Source organism: Thamnophis sirtalis, unplaced genomic scaffold (assembly GCF_051295495.1).
Source record: "Thamnophis sirtalis isolate CommonGarterSnake01/CBP01778 unplaced genomic scaffold, rThaSir2_p1.2 scaffold_15, whole genome shotgun sequence".
In the NCBI taxonomy this organism is placed as follows: Eukaryota; Metazoa; Chordata; class Lepidosauria; order Squamata; family Natricidae; genus Thamnophis; species Thamnophis sirtalis.
The window spans coordinates 2,084,928-2,106,884 of NW_028261395.1; the positions used below are offsets into that span (position 1 = coordinate 2,084,928).

At 36.5% G+C, this 21,957-nt stretch overlaps 1 protein-coding gene across 8 annotated transcripts in view; it reads right to left on the reverse strand.

Moving 5' to 3' along the window:
• Positions 1-21,957, reverse strand: part of CPEB3 (cytoplasmic polyadenylation element binding protein 3) — an 82,139-nt gene that overhangs the window by 35,882 nt on the left and 24,300 nt on the right. For 6 of the 8 annotated variants that reach the window (XM_087702291.1, XM_087702290.1, XM_087702292.1 and 3 more), the window contains 2 exons: positions 6,398-6,557; positions 59-115 (listed from right to left, as the gene is read on the reverse strand). In XM_087702291.1, coding sequence (XP_087558417.1) covers positions 59-115; positions 6,398-6,557 — 217 coding nt within the window. The remainder of the gene's footprint in view (positions 1-58; positions 116-6,397; positions 6,558-21,957) is intronic. The other 2 variants (XM_087702294.1, XM_087702295.1) reach the window with 1 other exon arrangement.

Sequence of the window (21,957 nt, forward strand, 5' to 3'; positions counted from 1 at the left end):
AAAAGCATATTGAATATACAAGTTGTGCAAAATGCAGTAAAGTAAGATATAAACTTACTATTGAGCGTCATAATATTATCTGTTCCCGGATGATGAAAATTTATACCCATACGACCTAAAAAAGTTAAACAAAAATTTAATACTAGAGTTCATTTTTTAAAAAAACTTAGAGTTTCTTAATCAAACAGATATGAATAGTGTTAATCATCTCAAAATGTGTTCCATCTCTTCTTCAATAAAAGATATATAATAATGACTACTATATGCTATGTTCATTTTAAAGGTAAAAGATAACAAATCATCTGAGAAAAAAAATGAACCTAAACACGTTAATCTCTTTTCATTGGTTTCTTTATAATGGAAATAGTTCTGCTCATTTCTAATTCTTGTAATTTGGTTTTTAGATTAACAGAAAATGCACTTTTCAATTAATTAACTCTAACAAGAAACAGTACCTAACGTTAAATATTGTATCTTGGAGGAAAAATAAAAACGTTATTCGCTCATATCCATCCCACTGACTCAATAGGGAAATCTGGGAAGACATACTAGCAGCTTCTTGTTGTCAAAACAATCTACTAGCTCTTTGGTGTTTCTTTAACTGATTACTGGGAGTGTTAGTAGAAATAACTTGCTTATGCTTCTTCAAGAAAAGCGAAAGCCTATTTTATATGTGTACTGTAGTTTGGATTCTCATTAACTCGTGAGTCTATGAAATCTGCTTCCGGAACCTACTACAAGCCTCTTTAATTCATTCAAGACTGTCTTGTGGTAAAGACAATGGAAATATCAAACATTGAGTCTCTGATCTGACGTATATCTTGAAAGCACCTTTATTCCGTTATTTAATTTGAGTCCTATCTCTCCATCTATATTGCAAGAATGTGAATAGTCAAGTACCTTGCACATTGTTATAAGGATATAAACACGGTAATCTATATGAAGCCCTAGAAACTTCCAAAATCTTTAAGCACCTTCTTTTAAACAAGGGTGGGAAGCCTCTAATTCATAATAGGGCTTCAACAAGGTGCGCATACTCAATTCATGAAGGCTCCTCTTCCCCCAAACCCAAACTCTTCCTTTAAATGTATGAAGTGCTGAAGAAGATTCTTCACTTTTTTACCACATGGCAAAAGGTACTACTTCCTCCATGTAAAAAATGAAATGTATGTTGTGAATTATACACAAGTACAGTACGATGAGAAATAATCAGCTTTTAAAATCAGTAAAACTGTTTTTTTAGCATCTTATAATACAAAATATACCATAAACTATAGCCTTTACAATAAGAACTGTAGGTAAAGCTGAGTGAGAAGAATCTTGGTGTTTTAAAAAATAAAAAGGAAGAACGAAACAATAAAGATCTCCATAAGAGCTGATACTTGTTATATTTTAAGTAGAACAATTTTAGAACATCCTGCACTTCACAAGAATTAATGGAAGCAGTGATTTATTTCACACTGTTTAAAATTTAATGTTATCCTATTCTTTTCCCCAGAATGATTTAAGCAAAATAATATAAATGCAAGCTCAATAGCAGTGGCTAATCTCTTCAGCAGGAATTATTATCCCCTATTGCAAATACCAATGATAGCCCACAAGTTTATTATTTAGCTTCAGTTAAGAGATCCGAAGCAAGAATATTATCTTCTGAACGGGAGGATCTAACTGTGTTACAAAAAAATGTACTCAGTTTTGCCCCTGCCAAAAACAGCATCCGGGACTTAACCTAGCAGTTTTGGTATTTCTGTAAAAGATACCAAGACAATCGTCTACTTGGCCAAGGGAGAAGCAACAAGCAAATCCTTTCTAAACTTCAGATAAGAGTCCAGAAGATCCCATTTGGCACTTAAAATTCTGCCAAAATAACTGTCAAATAACCAAATAATTGCAGTAAATGGTTTGTATATATGAGTTGGTATATAGAAGTGAAGCTTGTAATTATGGCACTAAACCCTTTTAAAAATACTTTTTTTCTTGCTTTGCTAAAGTCAGGTACAAAAATAGAACCAAATCTGTGACATCTGAAGTGCGTGTGTGCCTGTTGTGTTCATTCAGTCACTCTACCAGGGACCGGCTAGCTGCCTGACATTTTGTCACCTGCTTTTTGGCTTTCTATTTTTAAGTTACACTTAACAACTATCTTCTCAGAAAATCAAAACTGCCAAGATATGTACAATGTATATACAAGTGTGTGTGTGTGTGCATATATGCATGGAACCATATACATATTGTATATGTTATTGCAATGTAAAGAGATTTAACCTAAAAGTGTCATGATTTTAAGCCTTTCACTCTAATTAAAGCTGAAATACGTTACAGAAACAATTTCAGTCAATAGTACTAGTAATGATAGAGAGTTTCAAAAGTATCTCACGGATGCAGAAAACTGAATGCATTCTATTTTATTTCAGCTATACCCAAGACTAATAATTCAAAACTAATAATTTTTAAGTAAGATAAGAGCTATAAACTAAATGAAACCATTACAGACACAATTGGTTTTCTGGTTGAAATCCTTAGATTCAAAATAATTAACTAACTAAGGATCCTTATTCAGTTTTCTGATCAATTGCATAACCTCTATATTCGAATCTTTTTGGTTTAGATGTTCTCTATTTTACTCTCTAGTCTAGACAGAGTGAGTATGAGATAAAACATTCCTATAAGGGTCTACTCTATTTTCCTATTTGTTTAAGTATAGTACACACAGACGTTTCTGTACTCTCTTAGCCTCTCTATGGTAGATCTACAGGTGGTTCTGGAGGCTATTCTGAATCATCACAGAATGCCAAGCAAATGTTCAATTACAAATATGAAATGTCAGTTTTTATGTATAAATATTTTAACATTCTCAGAACTGAAAATTAAGATGGTAAGATATGGCAAAGAAGTAAAGGAAAAAGAAAATGACAGAAACACTGTATGGGGTAGTCCACTTAACCTGGTCAATGGTGGGAATATATTTCATTTTTGCTCTCAAGCCAAGTGTAGTTAGCAGTTAAGTATGGATTTTGTTTTTGCCATCTAGTAAATATACACTCTTACACAATTCCCATAGTGAGAAAACAAACTACAGCTTCACAGAAGCTTTTAACAGTTGCAATATTTCATTCAATATTGACCAACAGTATTTTTCAATATTACAGGTAATACTTGATTAACAATGACAATGGGTAGTGCTGGGTGTTTCCATTGCTAAGTAATACAGCTGCAAGCGAGATGTCACGTGATCATACTGCTTAGCGATGGAAATTAATTAAGCCGCTCTCCGCTTACCTCACTCTCTCAGCAGAAAAGAGCAGGTTTTGCCGGATCCTGAGCCAGCCGGCGATCCGGCGCCTCTGCGAGGAGGCTGCGATGCCCGCCGCCTCCTTCGCATGCAGCAGCAATGGAATTTCAAGTTTGAAGGAAATTTTAAATAATGTAGAAAGAAGCCAATTAGCCAAATTATCAAATCTAATATTCTAGGGAAATAAGTCTCACGCGAGCTAAGAAAAAAGTCAGCCTATTTGGACCATAGACTGAGAGGAATTGGTCATTTGCCGGTCAATGCCGACTGGCAACTACGCGGAGGAGAGCCTTCTCGGTGGCAGCTCCGACCCTATGGAACGATCTCCCCGTGGAGATTCGTACCCTCACCACCCTCCAGACCTTCCGCACAGCCCTTAGAATCTGGCTATCCCGTCAGGCCTGGGGCTAAGACTGTAACCCGCCCGAATGGTATGAATGTTGTGTTTTTAATTATGTATTGTCTTATATGTTAAAAGTGTGTCTCCCCCTCCCCTTTGGATTGTGAGCCGCCCTGAGTCCCCCCAGGGAAAAGGGCGGCATATAAATAAACTTCTACAATCTACAAAAGGAGCAGAGGCATGGCTGCAACAATTTATCTCAGTCGATGGACCAATCAGGATTGACGGTAGCCCGATGGTAGCGCCTCCCGCTCTACATCATTGAGAATCCCAGCATTTCCTATTGCCAGCATTAAGCAAGAATCATTAAGTCAGTCCCCCAGGAGGCCAGTAAGTGGCTGTTGCAGGCAGGGGGAAATGATGATCAAATAATGCTATCGTAAGGACAGGCTAGTTGTCAAGGGCCAGGCTGCAACCACATGACCACGTGAGTGCTGGGAACTGTGGGAACTTTGAGGACTGATTAATGCTTGTGCAGCACTATCGTAACAGTTGCTGGATGAGTGTGATTATTAAACGGCTACTTTAGACCAGTGTTTCTCAACCTTGACAACTTGAAGTCCTGTGGACTTCAACTCCCAGAATCCCCCAGCCAGCATAGCTGGCTGGGGAATTCTGGGAGTTGAAGTCCACAGGACTTCAAGTTGCCAAGGTTGAGAAACACTGCTTTAGACAATACATTTAATTACTGATTGGCAGATAAAGACAAACAATAAATCAGTCTTTGCTAAATTTCATAGCCAGCCTTTATCTTTTGTAACAACATCCCTCACTGTCACAAAGGTGCTTTTTCAAGAGGCAACTGGACTTTGTTTTTTCTCTGAAGACTTTTCGCTTCTCAGCATACAACCGTGACCTGGATGTCTGAGAATCTCTATAGACAACATCCCTCATTCTATGCCATCAGTTTAAAGATGTATACAGCTATTACAGAGGGCTTGGTCCAGACTTTCACAAAACTGTGTGTGATAATTTTAAATAGGTCAATTAATTGCTGGGCTAATTCCAAGCTTTCTTTGTTATCTTATCTTAGGATAGAATTTAATCCACTATGTATCCAGGCTCGCAAATGTCAGTTGACCTGAAAGTGACCACTTCCCTGTTACCTTGTCTTTGAAAATATTTTATAGGCTGTTTTTAACTTCCTGCCAGATTGCAACAGTGGCTGATGACCTTTGCCCAATGGACAATAATAATTAACTTTATTGGAGGGAAACCAGTCAAGTCACTTTATTCAGTAATAGTGGATAGTAAGTTTAAAATTTCAGCTTGTACAAAATATAAGTAACAAGATCATTTGGTATGTAATTTAAAAACCATAATATCCCTTGAAATGTTGACATTGGTTAATAATCTAAAATATCAGAAATATCTTTCTGCTCCTAAGAAGGCTAACCTAGCCTCTTTTTGATGTCCTTAATTGAATACATTATTCTGTCAAGTTTTTAATAATTTCATTCTCCAACTTTATTCTGGTAATACTTTGCTGTTCAACTATTTTAAATATACATATTTAAGCTTTTTATTGTTCTCATTTCTACAATTCCCCTCTCTTAAACAGATGTTTGAGACAGTAGAATATTCTAAATATATACATGCATATATTAGAAAGTAGCTGACTAAACAGCTAAGTAATGTTTAATTTTAAGAACCTTTGCACACTGCTCAATTACTTCTCAAATTTTTAAAGACTCTGAAATAATTCCATTTTCCAATAAATGAAAAAGAATTAAGTATGAATTTATCAAACACATTTAAAATGAAAAATCTTTCACTGGCTTTCAAACAATCAATTCAAGATGCACAGAATTAAAAAGGGCTAGAAGTGAATTGCATATTTAGACATCTGACCTTAGCTGACCTGCACGTGGAATAGAGATTTTGGACAGTCTTGCAAATTAAGTGTTTTTCCTTTAACTGTATATCACTAATGCAAGGACTAATAACATTTTTCAATTCTAGAGGAATGAACATTATTTGATTTGTTGTAATTGTTTGATTTGACTTTGTACACCACCCAGAAAGAAGTTACATATGTTAGGTTTTAGTTAGTAAATGTTTCTGGAACGTTTATGGCTCTCCTTGGTTGGATTATACTTAAGAAATATACTGAATTAGGAATTGGAGCTGATTATTTTTTTTTCTAATTTTAAGATTGTTCTTATTGTTCTTAAGGTTGCATACTTACTGAGTTCTTAAAACTGAAAAAGAAAGCTGGAAAAAAAGGGCCTGCCCTTTCATGAGAAATTATGCCTTGATTCTCATAGTTAATTGTAATAGTTGTTTATTTTGGAAGTTATATATATCAAAAGCCTCTGGCATCCTGCCCATCTAACAAGATTTAAAATGCACATGCTACCAGTTTGTTACACACACTCCTTTCAAAACAAAACAAAACAGGTGCTTTAACTTTATGTTTATTTCTTTGACTGTAAATCTAAAATAGATGATCCAAGATATGTTTTTGGAGAAAAAGGGCCAATCTATAAACTATGATTTGACATCTAACTGCATCATTAATCCAACTGTATACTTACTTTTCATCTCAGTTAACTGAGATTCTAAAATCAAGGAGTAGCTTTAAACATTTAGCAATGTATTTACTAGCAAAAAAAAAAGAAAAGCAATAACACATCAAAATGTTGTAGCAGAAAAAAAGGTTGATTTTCTTTTAAGGTAAGTATGAACATATGAATATTCCTAACCTGTAAAATGATTCCTCCACATTATATCAGCGAAACTCATTGGTGGGCCACTGGGAGGGTAGTGTTTACCTTTAAGAGGTTCATGATCAGTCCTTATCATATCCATTAATGAGTTTTCCAAAGAGTGCAAGTTAAAAGTATCATAGGGCCGATTCCGGTCCTAGGAAAAAAACAAAACAAAACAAAAAAAGGACTGTTACAAAATTGTCACTAAACAATGCAGTCATTTAACACTTATTCCATTCATCACAAATTATTGTAAGATTAGCAAAAATATACAAAGCTCAAGTTAATAATTCTTTTAACAAATGTTAAGAGCAGCAGGACAAGTAAACAGGAGGACCATACTTATCCTTCACCAGAAATGCAATGTTTTCTAACAAATAAATTATTTTAACATGTTAGCACAAATGTACTTTTTCACTATCTAACTGCATTCTGAATCAAAGGCATTCATATATCCTATTTTCTCACATGCTTAGCATGATCTATTAAAGTGTACAGTGGATAAAAGTTAAACAACTGACATATAAATCATATGATATTGTCAACTGATCTAGAATGGGATGAAGGCGATTACTCCCAATTAAATGAGTTTGCGTCAAGATCCATGTATTTGAATTTCAAGTTTATTGCAACTGTATTTCTCCCTCTTCAAAATCATCAAACGCAATTATAGAGGTTCTTTCAAGCATAAAAACATTTTAGAGGAAGAGAAACAGTGGGATGCAAGAGTTAATTTTTGTGAATGGAATATTGCTTGCAATTTTCTGTATCCAAATCACAGTTTACAGTAAAACCCGTTACTTTTAAAAATATATATAATTTAATGCTTCTATGAAGATTATAAGAATAGCGTACGGAAAAAGATACTTTACCAAGATGAATTTTATATTTCAAAGTATGTTCATAAACAGAAATCAAGATACAAAGTAGGCAAGGAAATAAAATAAGCTTAATTTAAAATATAACCCACAAAAAATACCATTTGCACCTAAGGAAAGGCTCTGCCCCTTCTCCTTGCAACATAAGGCAATTATTTTAATCATACTGCTGTTTCTATGAAGATTACAAGAAGTTTAATACTGTACAGAAAGAGATACTTAACCAAAATTAATTTTACATTTCAATGTATGTTGCTAAACAGAAGCCAAGATAAAAGGTAACCAAGCGATGAAATCATCTTTAATTTCAAATGTATCCTGAAAATAATACTGTTTGCATCCAAGGAAAGCTCTACACGTTTAGCTTGCAAAATAAAGCAATTATTTTGATACAAAACCCTTGGGTAGAGTAAAATTGTGCAAACAACTTGGGAGCAGATAAATGCACAGAAGCACAACAGAAGAATAAGCAGTATGCAGCAGCTCTTGAAAATCTTTGCCAAAAATATTTTATTTTTTTAGTGCAAGCACAAAGTGTACACATAATTAACATTCGAGGGACATTTATACTTTTTAAAAAAATAAATAAAATAAAAAGTTAATAACTTTTGGGCTCCAAATTACTTTCTTTTTGCTAAATTTTCATCTTCCAGAAGAAAAGACAACAGTAGGCTCCATTTACCAAATTCAACTTGAAAAAATAAGTATAATTGGAGGAACCATCTGATTTACACAGCAACCTACACACATACGCATATAATTATCATTTGAGAGGAATTTATTTCCACAAATTATATTCAAACATGTAGCTGATCTGAACTTATTTACTGTTGGAAAGGAATATACATGGAATTATTCCTTTTATCATATTTCCAATACTTGTTCTGTATATTTGCCTATTCCCCACAAATCTGAACTGTCTGATCACGGGAATGTCATTTTTCCTGCATTTAAATTCCCAATTAAAGGAGTGCTGGTGCCACAAAACCCAAGTTTAACAGCAATATCAAAGTACTTGTAGGCAAGTACTCAGAGCTTGCTACTGATACAAACAGAATAGTTTTTATAGTGATCATTAAAATGCCTAGCAAATGCCTGCCAGGATTAAGACGGAGCTTGTTCGTATAAACAAACATTATATACAGATTATGAAGCTAACTGCGTAACTAACTAGAAATGAAGAATGTACAATGGTTTGGATGTGATCTGAAAGCGGTATCCCTGAGTATAAACAAAACACTTATTTGCAGAATCCAATCTGGGATGGTCACAAAGACCAGAGGTTTAGTCTTCTGAGCTTTTGGCCTCGTGCTGGAGTCCATCCTCAAGGAACGTCTTTCTGGCAGAATGTGTTATAATAAATATGGTTATTTTAATAAATCACTTATTTGTGATTCATTAAAATAACCATATTTATTCTCAGGTCTCCATGCATTTAGAAACATTATTTAGAGTTGGACCAAAGCATTGCCCAGCCATGTTAAAAACCGACTAGAAAAATTAAGATTATATTTGCTGATAAAGGTTTAGTCAAGATCCACCATACCAGGACACTTATGGTTGAGGAACACTTTTTGTGAATGGTAAGCCTCATGGAAGTCCACTGTGTCATGGCTAAAACCAGACTTTATAGTGCCTCAACTATACCCAAAGTAGGTGTACAATGCATGTAATGCTAACATGAAACACTGAAGCTACTTTCAGAGAGGTACAAAATTTTCAATAGAAATGCCCTAAAAGAGAAGTTTACATTGTCTGTTTAGAACTTTAAAAGTTTAAAACTGTAGCAGAAAAATACTTCCTGTGAGTCTCCCAGTCCAGACATTATATAATATATGGACTATTGCTTGAAATCCAAGCTACACAGTATGTTTTCTCCTGGAAGTGACCAAGTCACCCCTAAAATACTTTGTGATTGTTACAAACAAAATAACAAAGAAAAAAAAAGCTAAAACCAATAGTTTCACCATGAAAGAATGTATCCTTTTAGTATATTTACAGAACTATATACATGACTATACAAAAGATAAAATATGAATATATTTTAAACATTCTGTTTGGTAGTTTTCTATTCAACATAATGATAACCTCATTCATAAATCAATTTTCTACCAATTAACTTTTCAGTGCCTTCCATAAAAGTACAACAGCCAATAATGAAGTTCATTGTCAAAAAGGAATGAATAAAGTTCTATAGGACAAACATTTAATTGTACGAATGGCAAATTCTGCAAATATCACTGCTTAAATTCTACCAGTGAATTAATGCATAATACAATCCCCTTTAACCAACCACCTAATTTAAATTTGCCTGAGCTATTCCTCCTTTGGGAAAGAGGTCAAGATAGCACCAAAGACTGGAAGATCTTCTAATTCTTCTCCTATTCTTGTCATTTCAACCCATAAAACTGTGAAACAACCAATCCAACCATAGGGATTTACTGGTAACAAATGAGGCTCAATGTGGCTTGTCTTAGAAGAGGAGTATCAAACTCATGGCCTGGAGGCCGGATTCGGCAATGGGGTACTTACATCTGGCCCGCCAGGCCGCCTTGGAAACAGGGTTTCCAGGGCGCTTCTACCAGGGAAAATGGGCTCCTAAGCTCTGTTTTTGGCTGCCACAGCTTCCTGCAACCCTCTGCCAGTGAAAATGGAACGTGGGAGGGCTGCACACAGAGGGTTGGAGGAGGCTGCGGCAGCTGAAAATGGAGCTTGGGAGCCTGTTTTTGCTGGCAGATTGCTCAAGTGACAACCGGCGCCCCCGACAGGAGTGACATTGAACTGGCCAGACCCACACTGGCCTCCCAAAGTCAAACCCAACTCTGATGCAGCCCTCAATGAAATCGAGTTTGACACCCCTGTCTTAGAATATACCATACTAACTCTTTTGCATAATCAATTTTTTTCTACAAGGAGCAATCAGACGCCTCAAGATGTTCCCAGACTATTATGTTTTTTCTCAGGACACGTTGTTATAACTGGTTGTTGTAACTTCAAAAAACTACTTATCAGATGGTTTTGAAGTTATGATCACTGCAGCATTCCCATGGGCATGTGAACAAAATCGGGGTGTGTATCAATCCACTCGCCCTTATGATGTACTGCAAGATACTACAGGGGTGCCCACGTTTATCTTCTCCATCCTCTACTACTGAGTCCCTACAGGCCTTGGGCCTGTTTCCCACCCCACTAGGTCCCATGCCCTCCTCACTATTCTTCATCACTGATCAGTCACTTATTTTACTGTAAATATCCTTCTTGAAGTTCTGGAACTTGCAGGAGAACAGACTGAGGCACCCTAGGCTGCGTGGCTTCATCCCAGAACCAGGTACAATATCGGAGCAGCCAAAACCCATTGCAGGTGCCTCCAGGACAGAGAAATGCCTGCACACTCCAGGATTTGTGCTTAACAATTGGTGATAGATATATCAAAGGAAATTTCCTAATCACTTTGACATAGAAGTTGACTTTATAGTTTAACGCCATTCTTTAAAACATTTTTTTTCTTATCAATGGCAATCTATTAGTAACTAGGGATTACACTTAAAAGTAATCCTCGGTTATTGACTGCCTTTTTTCATCAATGTTCAAAGTTATAATGGTGTAAAAAAATAGCTTGCATTTATAACAATTGCAGCATGATCACAATTTGTGCGTTTTGCAACTGACAAGCAGTCAATAGAAAGGAGGAAGTAAACTAAAGTACGGTGATGTTCCGCTTAGCGATTACAATTGCTTAAATGATCAAATGGGAACTGAAGACAGAAGCCCCTAAGAGTCATACAATTTTCCAGAGGGTTTTTAAACATAAAATGGGCACAGAATTTGAATATGTGCAAGTTAAAAGGAAAAAAATGGTGCTCTAAATTCACCCCTCTCCTTTTTTTCTTTGCTTTATTCATAGGCTAAATGGTCTTCCTAAGATCCCCTCTTATTAATTAATCTCCTTCGGCAACTACATCCAAGCTTTACAGCTACTGTACCTTAAAAAGCACAGGAGACCAAGTTAACAGTCTGGTAATAGGTAACTGTACCTCAGCTGATTGAAGAGAAAGAGATTAAGCCAGTGTAATTTCAAGGTCTACTGACTAAAAAAATTGTGCTCATTTATTAAATTTATCAGGCATCTCGACAGAATCTAGATATCAGAGGTAATTAAAGACTCCTTTGTTGGAATATGCTCATATAAACTCTCTGAATAGGGCCTTTAAGAAAACTAACCTTGAAACTTATAACCAATCCTCAAAGATGTGGACATTGCATCCTCCTCCTAGTCAAAGGATCATGATCTGGCCACTCATATGCCTAGCTTGCAATTATGATGTTGCCATGAGCTATGGTCATAGGATCACAATTTGCAAACTTCCCTGTTGGCTTTCCACAAGCAAAGTGAATAGGAAAGCTGTCAGGGAACACTGCAAGTCACACTAATAAATTTTGACTTTGGGTTGGACAAAAATAAAAGCTCATTATTCTTACTCCTTTGACTATGCGCCTAGACCTATACAACTGACTGAGCATTTGCCAATCACATATAAATTATTGTTATATTTAGCTCAGCACCCGGGTTTAGATAAAAACCTACTCATATTCTTTTTCCTGAATCACTTAAAACATTTCTAAATACTTCCTATTCTGCAAATTAAATCCAGGCCAAATTATTTTGATGATAATCAAAACTATCCTATATAGATATAGATACACAGAGAGATAGGGATGATTTGCAGGATTTCAATATTTAAATACTATGAACTAGTTTGTTGATAAAACTATTTACCGTAAATCATTCTAACAACACCAGTCAATTGTTACAGTCTATGGCCAGCATATATCGCAATTTCTTGAAGTATAATTACAGGAAAGGTAGAAGATACTAGTATAATGCCTGGTTTAGCAATGGTTCAAAGGTATGAGGTGCAAAAAGTAACTTTGCAACAAGCCCTTGCATACATGATTACTGCAATGTTCCCTTATTCATATGACTGACGTTCCGGCACTTCGCAAACAGCAGTTTTTTTTTTACAACTGTCAGAGTTTCCTGCGGTTATATATATACATATACCATTTGCAAGCTTCACAGCCAGCTTCTGACAAGCAGAATCAATGAAGAATCCAAGTCAAAGTCACACAATGTCTCCCTTCACAGACACACATCACTTAGCAATGGATTTGCCAGTCCCAATTGTAGTTGTTAAGTGAGGGCTACTTATATGACTCCTCAAATCTTCCGCAAGAAGCTTCAGAACCTGCAGGACTGTATACAATGAATCTTGTTTCAAGATAATTAAACTACTTTTCCCAGGCTTAGGCAATCACTTTGAACGTGTGTGTGTGTGTGTGTGTGTGTGTGTGTGTGTGTGTGTGTGTGTAAATAATAAACTTTTAATTTACTATAACTATCCAAGCTCAGAAATACTCAATTTATGTGTGCAGGTAGTCTTTGACTTATAAATCATTAGTTAGTGACAGTTCGAAATTACAACACTGAAAGATGTGGCTAAAGACGCAGCAAGAATTATTTGGTGAACGTCAATATTTATCATGCTTGAATTCACAGATCTCTAGAATAAAAAGTGACATCAAGATAGAAAGGTTTTTAAGACGATAGGATTTGAAATGCTTATACAGAACCAAGATAGGTCTACAGACATTGTTATTAAAATCTTATACAGAGATACAACAAGTAAGACTATGGAAGAGTGGATGGAGATAGAATTTACTCTAAGCTATAATTAAGAGAAAAAAATTGTTCTAATTGTTTTACAGTTTGTACATAGCTCCAATCCATAATTACAAAAATAAATAATCATATAATACTAAGTGCTTGAAATGTGATACAAAGGAATATTTTGTCATAAAGATTTTTTTATGTAAAAAAAATCAAAAGTACTAGAAATAAATACATAGGGTTTTTTAAAAAATCAAAACAAAGTTTGAATTGATAACTCATCTTTTTTCTACTAGGAACTTTTCCAGAACAAATGTTTTTTTTAAAAAAAATATTAAGATACATGCTGAAGGCCACACAGGGAAATTTAGCCCAACATCTGGAAAGTGACAATTAGCTGACAATATCATACTCAGAAACCAAACTAGGGGAATACCTACTAATGGCAAAAGTAAAAGGATAGCTCCAGCAGTGAGATTCCCTTCCCTTCTGGTTCGCAAATGTGAGCACGCCCCACGCGAACATGTTTTTATATTGTCTTTTAATGTATTGTTCATTTTATTGTAACTTGGTCTTGGCATTTATAATAAAAAAGATACCCAACTATATTAAACCGTATTAATTTTATAAAATAGCTAAAATAAATAGAAAAGGTGAGCTCTTTCTTTAAAAACATCTTACTGCTAAAATAAAAATATCAGAGAAGAAAGATGAACAGAGATACTGCTATGATTTGCATATTTGATATTTCACATTTTCTTTCACATTTATATACAATAAGGGATAAAAGAGTGATCGGAGTGTGAATTACAAGAAATTAGTCAGTGAAATCCTAATGATTCGGAAAACTAAGTGCTAAGTGATGCTGTTGTGTGACATCATGACAACATCACTTAGCAATGACAATCTCAGTGATCCTCACTGCCACTGTTAATTGAGTTCCATTGGTTGTTAGCGGAGAATCTACCATGATCGAAGGCATTCCCGAATTGTCTCTCTTAGTCCCAGTCTCAGTTTTTCCGAAGTAAGGGACAGCTTCCCCTTCAACTCTCCCAACTCCTATCCCCCCCCCCCCATCTATCACCACGCCTAGCAGAGAAGCAAGCAGTCCCAGAATCATAGCAGCTCAGGGCCTTCCCAACGTGTCATGGCTCTGGGGCTCCACAACATGAAAAATTCTACCCTCCTGGGAGAGCCCAGCATTGCAGCACAAAGCAGCCCCTTTGGAAGCCCTCATAGCATGGTGTGAAGCCATAGCCCAGCAGGCACAGCACAATGCAATCCCCAGATGCCCCCAGAAAGTTCCACTACAACAATATAAAGACATTGTTCTGGACACCTTTGCCACCCTGCCCTCTGCCACCCCAGCTGACCTTTGCTGTCTTCTTGCTCCTGCTGCTCCAGCTGCTGAGGCTTGCTCACCTGACCCTTCCTTCATGGGGCAACTGCTGGCCACATAAAGCCAGATTTGCCAAGTCTTTTGAGGAAATTCCCATGCATGACCTGGCGAAAAAAAGCCACATGCAGCCAGCAGCTACCTCACAAAGAGCCAGGCTGGACACGCTTGGTAAGCAGTGGGAACAAGAAGACAGTCAAGGTCAGCTAGGGAGGCAGGCAGGGGGCCAAAAGGGCATAGATGAGAGAGATAGGCAGGCGGAGGGGGAGTTGAACCACCCCTGCAGTCACAAGTGCAAGCCAGCTTCCAAACAACTAATAATTAGGTTACATGATTATAGGAGTGCTGCATTAACCACATCTGGAGACTAGTTGTAAGTCTCTTTGTTCAATGCCGCTGTAACTTTTGTCATTGAACAAATAATCAAGTCAACCTGTATGTAAAGGTGAAGTTTTAGACATACTCATTTACTCAAACATAGGTTGAGCTATGGAGATAAGGAATCAATTAGATTTGGGCAAAATTATTTTACAGTTAAGATTTATATAGAGAATAGATTTCCCTCTTAAAACCTGATTTGATTTTAAAAAACATTTTATCAAATTCCTCTAATTCTTTTTAAATGTTTTCTTTTTTTCATTTACAATCAGAACTCTGGAGACAGGATCAATTGTTTTGAAGCTAACATCTGCAAAACCAAACTGGTAGAAGAAAAATTAAGCATCCTTATAACTATTCTCCAATCTATGACCTAATTTAGATAAGAGAAGTAGAACGTTAGATTTATGTGCAAGGAAACCGGGGACAAAAATGCAGATTACACCCGTACCTTAAAGTTGAACTGAACTTCAACTGACTCTTTCAATGAATTTAAGGTTTGGTACAAAATGTTTTGTGGGGAAAGACATGCTGTTTCCTCTTCAACAAACTTTGACATCAATCATGTCAAAGTTTAATATCTGTATCTCATCTTTTTTTAGATCACCAGAATAAGACTTTTCAATTGAATCACATTCTTAAAAAAATATTCTCATAATCACAAGTTAAATGAGTGATTTGAGTGAAAAGCTGCATACATCTCTTGTAGAATTAATTTCTGAATTGGATTTCAGAATTTAGTTATATACTGGATTTAATGACATTGCTTTTTAATTTGTCTATTAATTCCAGCCCTACTACTGTACTTGTAGCACAATTCATATTTTACTCATTGATAAAATCCCATTATGTTAAGTGTACGTTGAATTTTAACTTTTTTTAATACATCGTGGTCCCTTTCTTAAATCTTTTTCAATGGCAATCCACATAAATACTTCATCATTTTAGATTTCCAATAGTGAATTGCTGACATTTCTGCTTTGTTTGCCTTAATTTTGCACTACTGTATATTGATAGCAATTAAAAAATACATGTATATTAAAGTAAAATGTTTGTTTTCCAAATTTAAACAAATTGCCACTTTTTAAATATGTCCTTTATACCCGATTCTGCTTTTCATAATCTATTGTGTGTGTTGTTCTATACAATACTGCTTTCAAAAAAAGGCAAGTATCTTGAAGTTTAGCCTCTTGATTCTCTTCAGCATTATAGAGTGTACAGCTCACTTATTCTTCACAATACACTCATCAACACATGGCCTTAAAATTTCTGTTGATGTATATATATTCCATTGATGGTGCTTTTCACTTTTCTAATGTCCTAACATTAACAATTTTGGTACAGAGAACTGTGCATATTTATCTTCATCTTGCACAGGGTGGATATGATATAAATCATGATTTAAATCACTAGTAAAAAGGCTTAATTTAAATCAACTCAATCGAAATCATGATTTTTAAAGAGCAACTGCCATCTCTTATCCTACAGCAGTTTCTCCTCTAACCTGTTGTTGACTCACTAACAGTCCCATTCACTTTAATGGGACAGCTAGTGAGGTAGCAGTGACACAACAAGGTGAGGGATGCAGCGGATAGCAGGTGAGCGGATGCCTGCTAACAGGCGCTGCCATGATGGATCTGAAACGACAGGTGCTCTTTAAATGTAAGGATTCATTCTTGCTGGTAGTTAGAATCTTTAATATTGTTATTTGCAAACAAAATGAAGGTTTCCTATTTAGCTTGCAGAGCTTGGATTCATTGAATGAGTTTACAAAAAACGTAAATATTTCAGAATATTACAGCCTCGTGCCATATAACTAAGCTCCATTTCATGTTGAATAAACTAAATTATTAATGCATCTTAAATAGAAAACTATCAAAGGCATTTTATTAAAATAAATTTGATCAAAATAAAAGCAATCCAATTTAAATTTAAAAAATCCAATTTTTAATTATTATTTTAATCGATTTTTATCCACCCTGATCTTGCAACACTGGTTTGGCATTTTCCCCCCACTAAGAAGGCCTGTCCCTCTCTAACTGGAGTATCAATGTTTTTAAATAGAATTTTTAAGAAAAGTCTGTGAATAACTAAGCTTTTTATGAAAAATATACAAATTGCACTTGCATTGTAAATGTTACAATCAATGTGTGAAATCAGGCATTTTATAGAATGCCTAGGAAATCTATAAATTCCAAAAATGGGACATTAAAGTATGAAAGAATATTTCACACATTTCCTAGGTATTTTATGCAATACTAAAACACTCCACTAAACACTCCACTAAAATGCCATCCTAGCCATTTTTGTTTCAACAAATAGATTAAATACTGGTCCTTTTCTTCTTGCCTTTTTCAGTAAGAAAGTCCTGTACTTTATTTTACATTTCTTCTTTCATTTTTACGATTTTTTTTAAATACTCTGCCTAAATAAGTCTTGTCATTCTGCACAATGTCTAGGTATTATATACAATGCCTAGGAAAAGGATATTGAATATTAAAATAACCCAGACATTTCATACTTTGCCTAAAAATGTCACATTCTATAGATTTCCTAGGCATTCTGTACAACGCCAGCTTTTCACATATTGCCTGTATAACTTATAACTTCTCTGTAATATCTGTTTATTGGGTGTGACAAGTTGAAATGAAGTTTAAATCAATTTTCTCTACCTTTTCCTTTGAGGGAATTAAATCGTGGAATATTTTTCAAGCTGTTCAAATTATCATCACTCTCCTTCACTTTTACAATAAATATATTTCACAGAACAATCACATGTCTGTTCATGAGACCCATTTACTTCAAAGATAGTTATTCCTAATTAAATTCAACTTACTGCCTGATTCATATGCCAAAAGAGAGAAGGTCAAGTATCTGTAATTGAAACATGACAGAAGAAGAGGATAAGCATATGTTTGCCTTTATTTACAGATACGGTTAAATGATGGTTTTGATGGACAGAAAAAGGACTGTGGGCTTTATTTGATTTTAGAAAAAACAGTGGTGTCAAAATTAAAAATTGTAAAAAAAAAAAAGGCAGCTTCTATACCAATCTGCATGGATAAAAAGAAGGAGAAATGAAGAACAGGAGACCAGAGAACATTTTCCTAAGATCTCCATAAGAAATCTGTTTGAAACGATCTAGAAAATACATGTATACAATTTTTTGCAGAAGTATGGACACATTTACTTCTGCAGATTTCAGACAGGTTCTGAAAAAGTTTGATTTACTGGGTCAGTGATCTTCAAATCAGTCTAATCCTGGTTCCTAACAGTGTAGCTCAGCTTGTAGTGTCTTTCCAAATGGGTTATGTATCAGCTTTCAATATCTCTTCCACCACGTATCAGAAATGTTGTTAGCATTTATCTCTAGTCAGACTGAAAGTGTTTCTTTCTCCTGTTTTGCTGGGGTATTAAAAAACCACTTCTCTGTTGTCAGATATGTATTTTTTGGAGACAGCTCCTTTTACAGGAAATTACAGGTGACATTTACCCGTTCTAACTTGAAGTATTTCCCTAGCATAACTTTTTGTTACTTCTGCTATCCAACCATTATGTGAATATATTGTCCCATTGTTTGCCCAATTTTATGCCTCTAAATACACCATCGGTCATCTTTGTGACTGTAAATTGTATCATTTCTTTTCTTTTAGCTATACGGGTCGACTTATGACCACAATTGAGCATAAAATTTATGTTGCTAAGTGAGAAATTTGTTAAGTGAGTTTTGCCCCACATTATGGCCATATTTGTTAACTGAATCGCTGCAGTTGTTAAATTAATAACATGGTGGCTAAATGAATCTGGCTTCCCCCATTGACTTTGCTTCTCAGAAGGTTGCAATAGGTGATGAACATGGTCCCAGGACACTGCAACCATCTTAAATATGAGTCAGTTGTCAAGCATCGTAAATCACGTGACCATGGGGGGATGCTGCGACAGTCAGTGCTGTTGTAACTTCGAACAGTCACTAAATGAACTGCTGGAAGTTGAGGATTACCTGTACGTATGGATACATACATAATACAGGTAGTCCTTGACTTAAAAGTATTATTTTAGTAACCGTTCAAGGTTACAACAAGCTCTGGAAAAAGGGACTTATGACCATTTTATGACCGTTGGAGCATCCCCATGGTCATGTGATCAAAATTCAGATGCTTGGCAACAGCTAACACTACTAGAGAAGATGCACATGCAACCACAAGACTCCTCCACACAGGTTCTGCGGACTCCCCAAAATACACAACAACAGGATCCTCTTGCCCCCGATTGTGTCTGTACTTGGAACTCTGATGTACAAACTAGCAAAACGCCTGTGGAGGAAACTCAAGAAACCTTAACCCATTCAATAAACTCCCCAGAACAATTTCCCCAATGCGTCAAACACGCCAAAATCAATAAGGAAGAAGTCATGGTCTCCTTTGACATCACTGCTCTCTTCATTTCTATTGACATCGAACTGGCTAAACAAACCATAGACCATCTACTCACTAAACACTGTACCCACAAAGATGATGCCACCACAGAACACTCCATTTGCACCATTATGAAACTCCTGGATTTATGCTTCCACATATACTTCATGTTCAACTGAAAAATCTATAAGCAAGTACAAGGTATCACCCACATCAGGCCTAACAGCAGAAGCAGTCATACGACGACTCAAATCCATAGCTCTGCCCACCATCCAACCAAAATTCTGGACACGCTACATCGATGACAGCTTCATCATCCTCAAACATTCCCAAATTGAAAAAAACACACTATGTACTCAATAACATATTTCCTGGGATCAAAATCACATGTGAAGAGGAAAGAGACCACAGACTCTCATTCCTCGACATCAACATAAGGGGGCTAGTAGACAATGAAGAACTGGAAACCCACGTTTACCACAAAACCACACATATGGACCAGATCAGTGGTGGGATTCAAATAATTTAACAGCCCTGATGCTGAGGGCTCCCTTTTCGGTGCCCCCGTTGAACCCAATCCTCGTTGAGGACAAGAATGAGAAGAAGGTTATGCCCAAGCCCACAAAGAAGTCGGAGCAAGGAGCACAGAGGTGTGGCTTCAGTTTTAACTCTGTGTCGAGGCCAATTGGACATCATAATACCCAATCCTGGCTAATCCTGCAAATTCCTCCAGAAAATAACCCAAGCAGGAGACCCCACACATAAAGGTTAATCCAGGTCAAACAAACAGGCATCTATACTACACTTAACGAAAGTGGAAGATGCTGCATGAGGATGATTATTTTAACGACAACTGCAAAGATAGCAAATAATACTATGCAGCAGAAGGAAAGGTTAAATCACTCCTGTGTTTTCCAGAGATGGGAAAAATCAAAATATGTGCTAGATTATGGGAGCCTCAGGTGGATGACACTCAACATGCTACTGAGAATTTTTGTGACTACTAATTGTGTTTATGATGTGGCTAAGATAAAGCCTTTGAGAATTTCACTGCTGATGTTGCCACACAGGAAAAGAAAAACTGAAGGTGCAAAGAAAGAATTGCAGTAGGATTATGCAATTTTTAATAAATACAAAGACAGGAAAAGCTCAACAAAGTGAAATGAAACTACTGCACATTGACATTTTAGGCATAAGCAAATTGAGATGGACTGGGAATGGACACTTTCAGTCAGAAGGTCACATTGTTTACTATTCAGAACATAACAAAGAAGAAAATTTGATCTAGTGGTTAGAGCGCCAGGCTAAAATGCTGGAGACTGTGAGTTCAAGTTACACCTCAGTCATGAAAGCCAGCTAGCTTGTCTCTCTTTCTCGGCCCAACTCACCTTACAGGGTTGTTGTGTGGAAAATAGGACGTAGAAGGTGTGTTGGATATATTCACTGCCTTGAGTTATTTGTAAAGAAAGCGAGCTGGCGGGCTGGCGCTTTCTTTCTTTTGCCCAGAGGTGGGCAGCTCAGGCGGGCTGGTGGGCTGGCGCTTTCTTTCTTTTGCCCAGCCCGCCTGAGCTGCGGGCAAAAGAAAGAAAGCGCCAGCCCGCCAGCTCGCTTTCTTTTGCCCGCCTCTATGTCCACTGCGAAAGAAAGCGAGCTGGCAGGCTGGCACTTTCTTTCGCCCATCTGTCAGAGCTCAACGGGCTAAAGAAAGAAAGCGCTTTAGACAGTGGGGTGTCGGGGGAGAAGACTGCCTCACCAGTCATAAACCTCACCGCACATCACTGAATGCAGTATAGTAGAGATGTCAACATCCAAGATCCCTTAGAACAGGGCTGTCAAGCTCCCGGCCCACGGCCAAGATGCGTCATGTGCCGGCCATGCCTACACCTTGTTTAGTAAAGGAGAAAGTAAAGGAGAAAAAAGTCCAGATATGTCATATATACGCTGTGATGACATGAGTTTCAACCCCTGCCTTAGAATATATTGTATGTAAAAGAACCTGTGGTACTGGAAGATGAAGTTAAAAGAATACTCTGGTCATTACCAGGTTCAAAGGCCATAAGAAGTGATGGAATAATAATACAATACAATACAATACAATACAATACAATACAATACAATACAATACAATACAATACAATACAATACAATACAATACAATAACAAAGTTGGAAGGGACCTTGGAGGTCTTCTAGTCCTGCCTAGGCAGGAAATCCTATACCATTTCAGACAAATGGCTATCCAACATCTTCTTAAAGACTTCCAGTGTTGGAGCATTCACAACTTCTGGAGGCAACTTCTGTTCCACTGATTCACTGTTCTGTCAGGAAATCTCTCCTCAGTTCTAAGTTGCTTCTCTCCTTGATTAATTTCCACCCATTGCTTCTTGTTCTGCCCTCAGGTGCCTTGGAGAATAGTTTGGCTCCCTCTTCTTTGTGGCAGCCCCTGAGATATTGGAAGACTGCTATCATGTCTCCCCTAGTCCTTCTTTTCATTAAACTAGACATACCTAGTTCCTGCAACCGTTCTTCATATGTTTTAGCCTCCAGTCCCCTAATCATCTTGGTTGCTCTTCTCTGCACTCTTTCTAGAGTCTCCACATCTTTTCTACATCGTGGTGACAAAACCTGAACGCAGTATTCCAAGTGTGGCCTTACCAAGGCATTATAAAGTGGTATTAACACTTCATATGATCTTGATTCTATCCCTCTATTTATGCAGCCTGAAGAACAATCAGACAAGATTCTAACTAAGCTATGTCAGCAAATCTGGAGAATAACATAGCAGACAACAGATTGGGAAAGGTCAATCTATTTTCCAAT